The following is a 16,957-nucleotide window of genomic DNA, read 5'->3' on the forward strand; positions in this document are numbered from 1 at the left end:
CCTAATCATCATGTTTTGGTCTCAGAATTATTTGATATGTACCTAAATACATTTTGTAGAGTATTAGTTTAAAAGTTATGTAATTATTTATTTTGGCACAATAAATAAATGACTGATGAGTATTATAAACTTTTAATAAACTGCAAAAACTTGGGAATTTGTTTTATTGTCACACGATAATAAAGAGCAAAATTTTCAAAGGTCTTTTATACACCTTATAATTTCTCTTTACTTCAAGTTAAATGAAGAGATCTCTTCACACAAATTTTTTAAATTTATGTTAAACTAGCTGTATATAGTCTTTCTGAAGTCAGTTGAATATGTAAAAAAACGCCTAGCAATAAAATTTAATGAGTTTCATGGGCGTCCCTAAAAAAGTTTTCTGATAAAGGTAAAAAATTATAATAATTTATATATAATCTGCAGAAAATTTCTATTATATGTTCATTTGGCCAACAACATATTTTAATTATTTATGTCCTCAAACAATTTTATTATATTGATGGTAAATTTCGTTTTGTTCCGTTTCAAAAGGTCTCCAAAATGCCATGCTGTAATATTATTTCTCCCGTCCGCAATCGTAATATCAATGATTAATTGAAGGTACCTATAATAAATTAAAATTACCTGAATCATACCAAATTCCGCATTGCTGCACTGCACTGCTGGGCAATTTGTTGATCACTTGTCAATGACTGAGATTTATTGCCCAGTAGCCCAATGCAACTGTATTTGCATTTCGTTTACCCGCGCTTGCATTCTTCAACTGGGCGTTCTACCGCCTCCACGTTTAGTTCCACCAGACCTGTATATGGGTATGGCTAAATAAATATAGGAACAAGTTTTTCAAATATTTCAATGCTGGGTTGCTGCGTCAGTGACCGAACCTGGTACATACTGTCATCCTCTTGGTTCTTGATATCGGAAAGACTATAACTATTTTTGTTTTGTTAAATACGAGAATTTAAATTTTGTTTGGTTGAACCCGAGTTAATTAATGTTGATGTTCGACTAAAATGATAACATTGTACGACAATAGATTGAAAGTTAGGCTTTATTCAGTTACTCATGCTTCTTAGCCTGGGAATCCAAGGAGTGATTATTTTAAGTGTAATAACCTTCAATTTGAAATATTTCTATACAGGGTGTTACAAATTAGTAGGTCAAGCAGTTAACCACATATTTGGACTAAAATAATGGGATTTTTCTTATGCCACTTTTCATTTCACAGCCCCCATCTTCAAAATACAGGGTGTCAAAATTAAAATTTAAAAAATGATTTTTATTGATAACTTCGGTGATTCTAGAGGTATTTATTTGAAATTTAGCACATATTTTGATCTTAAGTCGGCACACTTTTTGTGTAATTTTGGTTTAAAATATCAAAGTGCGAACATTGGGGAGGGGGGGTGGAGTACCCATTGACTCCTTATTTTTTTTTAATATGCTTTCCGAATATTTTTTTTTTAGATAAACCAGCGTTTTAATCTATTTTTTTCACTATCGTAAGATTTTAATTTTCGATACGCGACATCAATTTAGTCATCATGGGACTTTAATTCTTGTGATATTGTGAAAAATTTGTTTTATACGGTACCAAAACTAACTAAACAACAGTTAAAGAAACGAATTGTACGAGGTAAAGTGCACTTTAGGCTGAAACGAGATTTGCAACTTTTTTAGATATGTTAGATTTAGCTCAAATTAAATATCGCTGATCATGATGATGATCTTTACCAAACGTTTACGTTTGTGGACACAGTGATTGTATTAGGGCTTTAAAACAAGAGCTCTTCTCAAAATCTGTGTAAGTGCAGTCAATATAGGCGACTGCTTTTAGTTCCTGTGGTGTAGGATTATTCAAAAGATTCGCAAATGAAGTCACGTACGTGTCTTTCTACATAATCTTCTCGGGCAATAGCCTCAAATCCAATGTTCTCTGGGGCGAATCACATAATCAAGGATTGTGCTACTTGGATATTGAAACATTACATTTAACACACCCACATGGGGTCAAGCATTTGCCATGTACACGCTGTTGACTATGGGTAATGTTAAGTGCAGATTTGGCTATATTGAGCGACTTTCAGCTTAAAACCGAAACCATGCACAGGCGGTGGTCGGGCTCATGGAGACTTTTGATCTACATCATATCACCTATTTGATCCTACAGTTTCAAGCAATTTGGCGAAAAGTCTTTTTCCACTGGTTTTGTGCGGGGTCCGTTTTGCTCGATCTTACTGAGAAAGATAATTCCTCAGGGCAATAATAGAGTACATTACACAGTTTACGTTTAAAAAAAAACTGATTCTTTTGTAGTTCATTCTCACTTTTAAGTCACAGATCAATAAGCACAAAAAACTGAAAAGTGGACAATAGACAATATTGAAAATAAAAAAAACATGCCTGGAGAGACTGCTATTTAAATTATGGTTTATTAATACAAAATTTTCTTTGGTTTATTATAAGATTTATTTTTCTCAATGAAAAATGTACAATATATTTTAAAAATTGAATAGTTAGTACTAATATATTTTACATTATAGGTAATAAATTTATGTTGATGAATATGCATAAAAAAGTCTAATAAAAATGAGTACTTAATTGGTTAATACATACTATAGTAATGAACACCAGCTTGACTCCTCAATAGGTACTTCAGGAAATAGTGCTTTCTGTTCATCGGGTGTTACTGAAAATATGAATAAAGCAGTAGGAAGTATTCTCACATCACTAATTGGTGATGTTTAAGGCATAGACTAACAAAAATGATGGATTTAGGGCAAGTTTTTCCAACTGTCAAATAAATTTATCAATTAAATGTATGTTTGTCGCTTACTTTGCTCATGCATTTAGTTGTATCAGAGACAGTTATTCTTTGAATATTTTAAACCAAAAAGCTTTAGCAAATCAAGGGTCTAAAGCCTCTTGTTTTTAAAACACAGGATGTTGAACTTTAGTCAAATAGAATGTTTATTCAAATATCTCTAATGTTTGGTCTAAACTGATGAAACTTCGAACTAATGGTATAACTTGAATCATATACAATTACTACTAATTAAAGGTATAACTTGAATCATATACAAATAAGTAGATATCGGTGTAGATACTGGAACATGCAATCACTAAAAACCCCCAAATTGCAGGAATTTTTTTTACAAATGTTTTTAATGCAGTGTTATTTTAAGTCCAAGAAAATCATTTTCGTACAAATCTATAATTATCTGAGGAATAGGTTCCCAAAAATTTTAATGCTAATGAGTTTTTTATACTTCTAATTGTTACACTGCATTTAATGTTTTATTTCCAACAAAAACTATACATTTTGTTTAGTTTTAGAATAGTTTTAAAGTAATTTTAAATTTATTTGACCGTGTGATAACTAAAATCTAATCATGTCCGATGTTGCAAGGAACATCTACTATCCACTAGGAGTCAATTAATTTTTTATTACCCGATTACAGTTGACGTGAATGTCAAATAGTCGAAATTAGTGCCATCTATGAAAGAACATGGGAAATAAAAGATCTGGTTTTCAACTTTGCAGAATCGTTAGTATGATATTTACTCTGCTTTAAAAGTTATCAACAATATAAACAATGTTGTAATCAATTTCCCTTTAATTAGAAGCGGCACCTCATTGTCAAAATTTTGCATAATTAAATGACTCCTGCAAGTTTCTTGTCAGCAATTTATTGTTCAGAATTCAAGAGTGTGCAATCTGTAGATCATTCTTCAGTAATCACGTAGATATTTTTATTATTGTCATTTTACCTTAATACAAATGATTATTTGAAAATCATATCGAATTGTCATACACACCTAAATTAGAAATTAAAATTTTACAACCCTTTTACATCTGTCCCATACCGCTGGTTATAACTGTTTATCACAGCATTTACTACTAGAAGGGATTTTCATTGTACAGTTGAAATATGCAGGTCTATTGAAAACAGTCTGTTTTTGGTCCATTGCCACTCTGCTATAGAAGTATGAAAACAATGTTTTTCTGATGGCAAACACAAAGTAACAATATTGCTCGTTAACTTCAGAACATTTAAGTCACTCTACTAAGAACACCACAAGAATACACTCTTATTGTGGGTACATAATAAATTCAACATTGGGTGTTACAACACAAATGCCCCTTGATTAAAATATCTGATGCGATTTGTATACAAAGTTATGGATTTTTTAGAATGTAACATTAGAGGCATTATGATTCATACTTACAAACATATTTCAGCACCACAGCTGGATTCTGTGATACATTTCTGTCGATGTCATCAATAATATATTTCAGTCTGTTGCTCATATTATTCAAATCACCACTCACCGATTCCAAAAGGTTATATTTTTTATTCCAGAAATAGGGTATTTTTTTTTCTGACAAACATTTTTGATATGTTTTCAGGATCTGAAATAGGTATATTAATGGAGGCTAGTGAAAATTAAAATGGCCGTGTTGCTAATGAGACACAGACGATTTCTAGGACACAGAGAACTTTCACAGTAAAAAAATGTCAAATGAAATTTATGAAATATAAAAATAGGCGTTGCCTACTAACTCCGAGATTTTGAAAAGCATTACGATATTGCGCATACAGGGTGTACCATAAGCACATGATCAAAAAAGTACTGCGACATTCTTTGGCTCAAAAGAAGACGATTTTAGTAATATCTGGAGAATGTTACGATGGATTTTAATGAAACTTACTGTGGACTTGTTCCTAGGTAAAACTCATGTTTTGATGAAGCAACCGCGTCCATCTGCCTTGGGCTAGTGGTAAATTCTTGAGTGTCTTGGTACAAGAATTATTACCAGAACTTTTTATTTGGTTGCTGGAATTAATTCATATTATTTTTTATTGATGCATCAGTCCTTTTTCGAGATTTTCGTGCTCTTGGTAAAATCTTGTAACATTCATAGTTTTTACGCATTTTTTTTTTAATTTTAGACAATCATTATCACTATTACTCAAGTAAGTACAACTACTCACTACAATTACTACTATCGTAGTAAGTGATGATGTTATTTTATATTAAATGAATTATCAATCAAATCGGTTTCGAATGGCGTTTTCTAAAGAAGAGATGACCGACTGATCAAAGTTTGCGAAGACAACTTGGGTAGGAGTGTACGCGTCTATGCGACGCGATACCCAAATCGACGGGTTCCAGATTACGAATTTACATGGATTGAAAATAATTTGAGGGAGACTGGGCAATTTGGTGTTCGAGCTATTGACCGTGTGGCTAGTCCTCAAGAAGAAATGCAGCCATTGAGGGAGACGTTTTAAATAGGGTCGCTGGAGATCCAAATATCAGTACTCGCCGTCTGACAGTGGAACTTGGCGTACCAAAAAGTGCAATTAATTGCATCATAAGACAGCAGCTCCTCTATCCTTAATATGCGACGTCTATTCAGGAGCTTTTACCACACCATTTTGAGAGATTTCAATTTTGCCCCTTTATTTAAGGAGCGCGGGCACGTGATCCAAATTTCACCAAATTTTATTTATCATTACGCAGAAGAAATCCTTCATGCGAGGCGTATTAACCACTTTCAGGTGGAATTTCCAATAAAATGTTTGGGCCGGGATCATCAGTGACATCCTTCTGGGTCCTTATATTGCCGCGCCGCTTGGATAGCGAAAATTATTTCAATTTTCTGACGAATACCTTTCCGGTTCTAATGGTGCTTCTACGCACTTTACTGCAAATGTAACTGCACATTTAAATAATACTTTTCCACACAAGTGGATCGGAAGAAGAGGGAGAGATGTTCCTGTCGAATGGCCCCCCAGGTCCCCCGACTTAACGCTGTTAGATTTTTTTCTATGGGAAGCCTTGAAGAATAAAGTTTACGCTACTCCTGTGGAATCCCAGGAAGAATTATTGCGTAGGATTCAAAACGAGGCGGATGTAATACGGAATGATTAAAAAATGTTGAGGAGGGCTCTATTCAATTTCAATCGAAGGATCCAGCTATACATCCAAGAAAATATGCTCCCCATTTTCTTCGAACATGTCTTGTAACCACCATCATCTATCGTATCTGTGTAACTATAAAGAGAATTATGTCTTTCCTAAGTACATCTTTACATTTTTTGAGTGTTAACAAAAAATAAATCTAATGAAGTAAAATTATATTCAATCCGTCGCATTGCGACAGACTTTAACATTGCGACCATTTTACTTCCAATATTGATATCCTAAGCAAAAGAACTGGCAATTATTATTAGAGAAAGCCGTTTCTTGTAAAAGGGCAGATTTACTGCGATACATCTAAAATTGTTAAGTCGCAATGAAACAGAAAACATTTTTTTGCGTAAAAACTATGAATGCTACAAGATTTTACCAAGATACTACGATAGTAGTGAGTATTTGTTGTACTTGAGTAGTAGGGATAATGATTGTCTAAAATTGAAAACATATCTTTGAGTAAAAACTATGAATGCTACAAGATTTTACCAAGAGCACGAAAATCTCGAAAAAGGACTGATGCATCAATAAAACTAAAATAAATTGATTCCAGCGACCAAATAAAAAGTTCTGGTAGATCTTGTACCAAGACACTCAAGAATTTACCACTAATCCAAAGCAGATGGACGCGGTTCTTCAACAAAACATGAGTTTTATGTAGGAACAAGTCCACAGTAAGTTTCATTAAAATCCATCGCAACATTCTCCAGATATTACAAAAAACATTTTTTTTTCAAGAACTTTGACAGTCAATAGCAAAAGAGCCAGGCAATTTTTCTTAATGGAAGTTAGGTCAAATCGTCTTCTTTTGAGCCAAAGAATGTCGCAGTACCTTTTTAATCATGTGCTTATGGGACATCCTGTATATTATTTTCATGATCAACTTTACATATCACAAAATTTTCATTTTTCTGGAAGTTACATTATTATAAAATTTGAAAAATGGAATGTTAGTATTGTATTAAAATTTAAATAGGTATGACTTCAAAAGTTTCATGTCAAAATATTAACCTGACATTTAACTCATAGAAATCCTTAATTTTAATATATAAATTTTTAAATTTGAATTTTTGTTATGTGTCCCAAGTAAAAACATTTAATTGACAATAAAAAGCTCAGAAATAGGAACTAATTAGTAAACCCTGGAACTACTGGCAGTGATGATGCATAAATCACACTTTCACATTTCATCGGTTTCACTTGTTTAAATCGCTCTAATAATTTAAGCAAATGGCATTTATATAGCTTCTGCATATATACCAACATAGAAAATAGGGAAGCACCGCAGAAACTATAAGGGTTTTTTGGCGAGAAAACCGCTAACCCGGTTAACTATAGTTTGTTGCGGTTTGACGTTTTGGCGAGAAATGTAGTTAACCCGGTTTGGCAAAGTTTGCCTAACCATCAAACCGGACTTGTGGGTTGGTTTGGATCTTAAGTTAATATTTCTATCTTTGTTTATTTATTTTCTGTTTCGTACCATCATACTTAGTCACTACTTCGTTTCTTTAGAGGTTTGGATAGGTATGTTGAAAATAAAAAAATTTGGTAAAGGATTCACTTTGCAAAAAATACAAAGTAATATTTAAAATTGATAATAAAAAAATAGTAATCGAAGATCCAAATAACTTTAATCGTTTATAAGATGGTAGATATGCATTTTCTATATTTTACTGTATAGATCTTTAACTTCCTTTTAGACGATACATTTGCGTAGGAATAGATAATATTTGTGAACAAGGTAAACCCATTTTGATTTAATAACCATCCATACATTAACGTTCTTTCATAGATGTGCATTTCAGATTAGGAATAAAAACTATAGTATATAAGAAATAATCAAACAACTTGAGCTACGAGCACTATCATAGATTATAGGTTACGATTTTATTATTGATTAGATATCCAAACCAAAAGAATTTTTGCGAGTTCTGTCAAATGTTAACTCAAACTCTTAACACAATCAAACTCGAGCTAACCGGGTTTGATGTGGTTTGGCTCGCCAAAAAACCCTTTATATAAACGCCATTCGATTACCGTCAAATTATCAGAGTGATTTAAAGACAGTGATAATATCGACCGATGAACAGTAAAATTGTGATTTATGCGTCCTCGCTTCGAAGAATTCTGGAGTTTACTATAATTAGTGGTACTATTTAATATTTAGGATAGCAAAAAATTTTAAGGTAATCATTCCATAGAGCATTTGCACAGGTTACTTAGATATTATTATTTGTTGCTTTTAATGAGAGAAAAGCATTGTCAAAATTTTGAAACTTAATTCTTATGATTCTCTTTTCGATTTTTAACTTGGCTAATTTCATTCGAAATTTTTTCAAAACGTAAAAATTTTAAAAGTGGAGCTAGAAATCATCCCTTAAAAACGGTATAGATTCCATATTTCATTATCAGAATAATTTAATCTTTACCGACTGCCACTAAAATTTATAGATAAATTTATATTTTCTTTCACATTACATATTAGTTTTGTAATAATTTTTACCTACGACCACTACTGTAAATACTTAAAAACACACCATCTGCGATCAATGTAAGATTCCTATTACGTACGGTGAAAAAATCGCACAGTTTTCCTAGCAACGGTCAATACAATACTGTTTGTATTGACCGTCGCTAGGCGGTTGCTAGGAAAACTGTACGATTTTTTTACCAAGCTGTGCGATTTTTTTACCGTACGACGTAATAGGAATCTTGCATTGATCGCAGACGGTGTGTTTTTAAGTATTTAAAGTAGTGGGCGTAGGTAAAGTATAGTACGTAATACGTGGTGTAATGCAATTACGCACTCATAGAATTACGCACTCGCCGCTACGCGGCGTCGTGCGTAACTTTTCCATTCGTGCGTAAATGCTTTTTACAACACTTATTACGTAATATACTATAGTTAGGTACTATTCATTTTTCAGTAATACTTACATACATAAAGACATAACTCAACGAATTACAAAGCCAAAAATTTGGATCTTGTTTTTCGGCATCCCATAAAACCACAGTTTTTAAATAATAACTAGATATTTGATTACTGTTCATTGTATCTCTCATTTTCTGAAAATAAATTAAATGTATGCATTTGTAAATCTTTAATATTCCATATTATTTCCAACTTATTTTTTTATCCCTTTTTTGATATCAACCTCAAAAACTTCAAAGATGCCTATTATTATCTTACATTGGTATCAATTAAACACCAATAGACCATAATTATTAATTATATGCTTTATAAACATAATGGCGCAGTCAACAAGTTGTATGATATGAGCCTCTTTGTTGCCTTTGAAAATAAACTAGTCAGTAATGTCTCTAAATCCTAATCCTAATAAATGAAAAATAAAACATTTAAATTGGAAAGATTTTACTTGGTAAGTATCAGGGCAAATATCTTTTATTCAAGTTATCGTGTTTATGATTAAATTTAAATTATATATTTTGTTTTTTTCTTTTTGAAGCTTGGATTCTTCAAAAGTTTTAAGACTTAATTGAAAGCCAAATGTCCTATAAAACATTTTTCACTAATAAAATATTAAGTATTAAACATGTTTTAATAATATCATCATTAATAGAATTTTCTCACTACTGGCATCAAAAAGATATTGAGGATAACACTTGATACTTGATGTATAGTACTTTAAAAGTGTTAATATCTATAACTAAATATTTAAATATTACTTTTACTATATTTGCTATATTTTAAAGTGATTTGAGTTTTTTTTTTGTATCGAAGACTGAAATATAAATGCTTCAGGAACACTAGGTTCATGCGACTTAAGTTATTATTTTTTCATTTATTTAGAAACACGTCAGTTGCATTAAGTAGCATACCAATTATAAAGTTATACAAATGGGTGTTCGGTTTATGCAATATTTTTAATATGTTTCCAATCCCAGGAAAACTTAGAACTACAGAGATTTGTATACTTTCTATATTCGAAACGATTTGTATCAAAATTGTAGCTGACATACGAGCCCAGGCTCATAAGTTCGGTCAGGCATAATTTTACAATATTTTTAAATAAAAGTACTAACACTCTCAAAACTATTTTATTAAAGACAAATATTGGTAAAAGAAACATAATGTTCCTGTTATGGAATAACCCTCTAGCAGTCGAGACCTGCCAATAGAAACATTGTGGCATAAAATGAAGAAACAGTTACGCAAACATCCAGTCATCCAGTTCAGTTAACGACTACGCACCAAATTACAAGAAATGTAGGCAGCATGCTGCCTGAAGAGTGCGCTTAGGTGGTAGATGCATTGCTTGCCAGAATTAAAGCTGTTATTCTTAATAAAGCTAATGTAACACAATTTTGATGAAGCGGCCGAACTATTCTGAACGGCGAATCTTAATGTTTTTTATTAACAAACTAGTCATTGACATATCATTACCTAGTAATATTTAAGTTAAAAGTTTATCCTTTATTCTGTTACCAACATTTTTCTTTAATAAAATAGTTTTGAGATTGTTATTACTTTCATTTAAATATTTTATATTATTTATTATTATTTAAAATAATTATATTATATTCGTAGGTACCCCATATAGAAATGATCGAATATGTGAAATTTAAAAAAATATTAAAACTTTTGAAACACAGAAAGGCAAACAAAACAATGTTAATGCTACGAATTTAAAAATTAATGCATACCTTTAGCAATTTTAATGCAGGCTTTAGACGGCCCTTGTTATGTATTAGATACCTCTCCTGTTTTTGAAAAGATAATCGCCAGTATCTACCTCCATAATTTGGAACTCCTTTTGGATATTTTGGTACAACAAAGAAATCGGACTAAAAATTAAATATTTACATAATTTTTTTTTGTTTTCTGTATCTCTATCTGTAGACTGAAAAGGAGCAATTTTGATTAAGGGATTAAGCTGTGTACAATTCTTAATAACACACCTTGTATAAGTGTTTTCTACGACTTGATAAAAAAATAGAATATAGGTTCTAGAGGGGTACTAACCATATCAGTGTTGTAGCTGAATGGATTTGGTTTAAATCCATTCTTTGGCCATCTACTGTAATCAAATGAAAAACAGGGTACTAAATCTATGCTCAAGTTTACTAGTTGACCAAGATTTTCCCCTCTTATAATCAGAGTGAACGCTGGACCTTGTTTATAAACCTTTACCTAAAAAATACTAAAATCTTAACCAAATATCAATTCATAAGATATTTTTTGAAATGAAACTCAATTAAAATATGAGTCGTCCAGAAAGTAAACAATTTGGCATAACTAACTAGAAACAAAGTCAAAGCATTTCATTATTCAATGCCGATGTTATACCCGTCTACCGCCAAAGATCTGAGCCAGGATGTCATTGGTTGGACTTTCACCCAACCTGGGATGCATGATGTAATTGTGATTCTTTACTTTCTGGATGACCCTCGTCTATACAGGGTGTTTCAGTTCGAGTGAATCAAACTTTAACCACAAATAAATAATAAATAATTCAGAATTGCCTTATACAGCAAGGGTCTTAAGTCTCACCGTTTTCACTGTACAGGGCCGTATTGGTCGGTTTTTAAAATCATATTATTTATGAAATCTTTGCTATACTTATAACAAATTGATTCAAATTTGGTGTGTGCATGATTTATATTACACATTTTTGTAGGTCAGTGGCGTAGGAATGGGTAGTAAAGCGGGATTTTTTTACACCAACTTCTACGCCAATGACCTAATAATCATTTGGGAATCATTTTATATTCCGCGGACAGTTTTACATAAAAAAGATATACTTGTTGAAAATCGGTATAGGGTATCATTTTACCGAAAATCTCAGTTGAATGACAAGAAATTCTTGGATATTCATCAATTTTTTTGCAAACACTAAAAAATATTTTAAATCTTAAGAACAAAATGACAATTCCTGATGACAGATAAGTCTATTATTGCTTAGTTGTTTATTCATGGCAATCATTTTGTGCGGATACTGTAATCGACGCACAGCGCAGATTTAAAATTAGTATGTAGGTGTAATTTTTTGAAGGAATTACATCTGCTTGAAACAAACGGATCGTTGAATGAGCAAGGATACCTACAATTGCTTCAAAATGACACAAATGAAATTTTAAAGGAGGTGCCATTGAACATGCTGTCTACCGCACTGTAGCGCAACAAAAAAATGAGCTCAGAGAAGGAATTCACCATATTACGAATGCAAAAAATAATACACAAGGGATTATATTTAAAATTTACTAGTCATTTTGCCGATGTAGACACATTATTTAATATTGTTTTGAATTCTAAGGTAACACGTGAAATTATAATAATATTAATTTAAAATTTATTTCCTATTCTTAAGAAACTAAATTTCTTATCAGAAGAACGGTCTCCCATTCAACTGAGATTTTCAGTAAAACGATACACTATACCGATTTTCAACAAGTATACCTTTTTTATGTAGAATTATCCAGGGAATCTAAAAATGAATCCCAAATGATTATTAGGTCATTGGCGTAGAAGTTAAGGTAAGAAAATCCCGCTTTACAACCCATTCCTACGCCACCGACATACAAAAATTTGTAAATTTTACTGTAAATTATGTACATATGTAAATGTCAACACCACACCAAATTTGAATCAATTCGTGTTAAGCATAACAAAGATTTCATAAATAATATGATTTTAAAAACCGAACAATACAGCCCTGTATAGTGAAAACGGTGAGACTTATGCTGTATAAGGCAATTCTGAATTATTTATTGAGTTCTATTTGTGGTTAAAGTTTGATGCACTCGAACTGAAACACCCTGTAATGCAAATTGTCGGCAATCGACTGAAAAATGTTTAACTCAGTATAAACTACATGTTAGACTATCAAATTCGTTTGATCAAAATAGTTTGCTCACGCCGTTAAATTACAATTTAAGTTTTTCTGAAAATGGACTCACTATCAAATTATTTTAAAATGGTTAATTAAATTTGTGAAATTTTATAACCTGTTGTTTCTCTAAAATTATTCGACAAAATAAGACCAATGGCTAAATTTAAATTTGAAATGAAAAATAAATTTTAAAACGTCAGCTGGTAGCAGATTGTTATAATAGAGAGCAACTCGTATTGTATGAAAATCAAGAATATATTGTATAATTTTTTATTATGTAAGACATAGTACATTGTCAGCAAGATCACATCGGCTTTGTAAAGGTGTTGCAATTTTGCAGACAATGCATGAGAAAACAGTGTGCAACTCTTAATTTGTATAAAAAACTTTGGTTAGTTTGACAAAGGCAGAATAGTTTTATTATAGTATATTGTGCAATAAGTGCGGTAAAGTTGTCTATTGCTCACGAGAGCGGAGTTCAGTTCACGAATAAAGTGATGAGTGCGCTCATCCGCTCAAGTGGGCAATAGACAACCGCACGAATTGCACATACTATTTTTTGTTACAGATTTATCTACAGTGTGTCTCACTAGTGAGGGAAAGTCCAATATCTATGTTAAAATGAGGAATATATGGATTTTTCTTTTTACTTTGTTGCCACATTTCTCGGAATGTACAAATTAAAAATATATTCAACTATACAGGGTGTTCCACTTTTCCTGGACAGACACCAACTTTGATTTTTTAAATGGAAACACATTTTTTATATTTTTTTATGGATTCTACATCAAAATTAAAGGGTACTTTGTGTAGAATAGTTCTATTCAAATATTCACAGTTTTTGAGATATGTCACTTGAAAGGTTTTTGTAGTCGATATTGGCTGCTTACAGTTTCTTATACTGACAGGTTATACTAATAGCTACTAAGCCCATTTTTTTATCAGATGTTTATTAAGTATGACTCTTCCGAATCATGCTCATGGCCTACGTTATACAGGGTTACAAAAATATCATGTCAAAATTGCCAATTGAAAAATTGAAAAATCTCGATTTTTTTAAATGCAACGCCCTGTATATTTTGATACCATGAGATGCAGAATTAAATTCTCTACAACTTTGCTATACTTGCTCCTATACCAAAATTCATTAGTTTTTCGTAAAATCTCATTTCTATGAAAAAATGCGAAGTTTACAAATAGCTTATATGTAAAATAACGTAGTAGGCTCCTGTCAAAGTATAATCTGGAAAATGTTCGATTCACATAAGGTCTAATAGAAAAGTGAGAGTAATAATTGTGAAATGAATTACTCTAAAGAAGAATTAGTAAATAAATAATAGAATAATTAGTAAAACTCATGGTAACTGTTTATTGACAAGTATTTATCCAGATTTACAAAAATATCCTCGTACAAAGTGTTTTGTAAAACTGAAGGAGAGGTTTGAAAGAACAACAAATGCAAATTATGAGAAGACAAGAACACGCATGCAGTATCCAAAGCAGTAAATTAACATCGTGTATTTCTAACAAAAGTAATAAAGACCTAGTTAAATTAGTAATTAACAGGTAACCGCTCAAAATGTCTGCCATTTTTCTCTAGACATTGAGCAATTCTACGACGAAAATTGCTTGACACATTTCGCAGCATTTCCGGAGTTACGGTCAAAAAAGCATTTCTTAATTTTGCCCGTAAATCTTCTACATCTGTCGGAGGAGTTTCATATACCCTGTCTTTTATATAGCCCTATAAAAAAAAATCAAGAAAAGACAGGTTCACAATTATTACTGTCGTTTATGTGAATCGAAAATTTTCTAGATTATCCTTTGGCCTACTATGTTATTTTACATTATAAGCTATTTGTAAACTTCGCATTTTTTCATAGAAATGATATTTTACGAAAAACTAATGAATTTTGGTATAGGAGCAAGTATAGCAAAGTTGTAGAGAATTTAATTCTGCATCTCATGGTATGAAAATATACAGGGTGTTGCATTTAAAAAATTCGAGATTTTTCAATTTTTCAATTGGCAATTTTGACATGATATTTTTGTAACCTTGTATAACGTAGGCCATGAGCATGATTCGGAAGAGTCATCCTTACTAAACATCTGATAAAAAAAATGGGCTTAGTAGCTATTAGTATAACCTGTCAGTATCAGAAACTGTAAGCAGCCAATATCGACTAGAAAAACCTTTCAAGTGACATATCTCAAAAACTGTGAATATTTGAATAGAACTATTCTACACAAAGTACCCTTTATTTTTGATGTAGAATCCGAAAAAAATATAAAAAATGTGTTTCCATTTAAAAAACCAAAGTTGGTGTCTGGCCAGGAAAAGTGGAACACCCTGTATATTTGAATATATATTTAATTTGTACATTCCGAGAAATGTGGCAACACAGTGAAAAGAAAAATCCATATATTCCTCATTTTAACATAGATAATGGACGTTCCCGCACTAGTGGGACACGCTGTATATCTGGATCACTTTCTGGTACAATTGTAGGACTTCTAATAATTTTTCACAGAATTTAATTTATTATTTAATTTCAGATTTTTATTCAGTTTAGGATGACATAAATAACGATCAACCGTCATTTAAATGTCACTTTTTAAAAATAATACTTCCGACTGTATTCAAATTTTTATTACTCATGAGGGAGAAGTCCAATCTTTCCGCTTGTTTTTTAAGTCGGTAAATAGCTGTTTGCCTACTCTATTCGTTTGCGTGCGGTAATCATACGTGTCGCACGCGAATTGACAATAAAACAGGTCAAAAGTGTGATTACCGCATGCAAATAAATAGAGTAGGCAAACAGCTATTTACCGACCTAAAAAACAAACGAAAAGATACGACTTATCCCGCACGAGTAATAAATAATTCATTACGACATCAAAATGATGTCAAAATGTTTTGATAGAACAAATTTGATGAATTTGATAGTCCAACATAGGCCTAATAAAACTTTTAAAAGCTTATTTCATAAGTAGAAGTTTATATGATAATATATTTATGATCTTACATAGTACTTTTGACTGTATAAATTCTGAAAAATGTACCAGGATCTGTCTTCACTGAAATCGTTTAAAGCCTTTTGAATGACTCCTTCCATCCAAGATAATAGTTTAGGGATATCTAGATAGGCTTGCCAGAATTCACACAAATTTCCAAAACCACTAAAATACCATTTTTTCATTTATTACCCAATGCACTAGATGGTATACAGTCTTCATAAATGATTACAAGCCACGTGATCAGTAATTTTGTTTGGAATAGTAATTTTATTTCCTTCTTGTTGACAATTAAATTTCACTAAAATTAAAAATTATTGAAACAATATCAGGCTGTGATTGGTATAATTTTTCACGCAATTCTAGTCAACTAATCAGAGATCACATTTTCCTTACCAGTACCAACCTTGCAATGTTGGTTGCCAAAGCTCGGCGGTCACGAGGCCTTGTAAACATTTATGAACGCTCTTTATTTATGATATTAATAGCAAACAATGACAAAAGGATTTACTAATCCGTTTCAAATTATGCAAACTTAAATTTTTTCTTCACAAATTATTGCTGTATTAAGAAAAATTAATGAGAACTTGACTAAATTAAATTAGCTAAAAACTAATTATTTGTTAATAAATGTGCGTCTCGGACAGATTGGGATCGGGACACTACTAACTACAGAGTGTACATGAAACAACATTTGTTAATATTACTCTAAATCTCCAGCAAAAGACTTCTTACTTGATATAGTTTTATTTATTCGAATTACATTACTAGGATAATTCAGAAAATAACATGCAGGGTGTTATATTTTGTTATGGCTGTCTGATTTATGTTTTGTAAGACAAAATTATGTTTTCATAAAGATATTTTGTCCTTTGTGAAATATTGATATGTTATAAATCTGGAATAAAAGAGAATTTTGTATTACATATATTGAAATTAGGGAATTCCATCCTGGTCCTTCTTTCTAATCCTGGGATTTCAGGATTATATTTAGTCAATCCCGAGATCCCAGGATTATTTCGGTATTAGGGTTGCAAATAAAAAATACGAAAATCTTACAGAAATCAGCTCTTTAATCAGCAAATCAACATTTAGACAAAAATCAA

General features: G+C 31.5%; 1 protein-coding gene across 1 annotated transcript in view; it reads right to left on the reverse strand.

The window, feature by feature from the left end:
- Positions 1-2,463: 2,463 nt before the first annotated feature.
- Positions 2,464-16,957, reverse strand: part of LOC108913599 (cyclic GMP-AMP synthase) — a 37,329-nt gene continuing 22,835 nt past the window's right edge. Inside the window, exons 4-9 of the mRNA XM_018719166.1 lie at positions 15,863-16,016; positions 10,970-11,137; positions 10,651-10,791; positions 8,923-9,051; positions 4,234-4,417; positions 2,464-2,692 (exon numbers count right to left, since the gene is read on the reverse strand). Of these exons, the coding sequence (XP_018574682.1) occupies positions 2,619-2,692; positions 4,234-4,417; positions 8,923-9,051; positions 10,651-10,791; positions 10,970-11,137; positions 15,863-16,016 (850 nt within the window). The 3' untranslated portion in view covers positions 2,464-2,618. The remainder of the gene's footprint in view (positions 2,693-4,233; positions 4,418-8,922; positions 9,052-10,650; positions 10,792-10,969; positions 11,138-15,862; positions 16,017-16,957) is intronic.

The sequence above is a fragment of the Anoplophora glabripennis genome, unplaced genomic scaffold (assembly GCF_000390285.2).
Source record: "Anoplophora glabripennis isolate ALB-LARVAE unplaced genomic scaffold, Agla_2.0 scaffold770, whole genome shotgun sequence".
NCBI lineage: Eukaryota > Metazoa > Arthropoda > Insecta > Coleoptera > Cerambycidae > Anoplophora > Anoplophora glabripennis.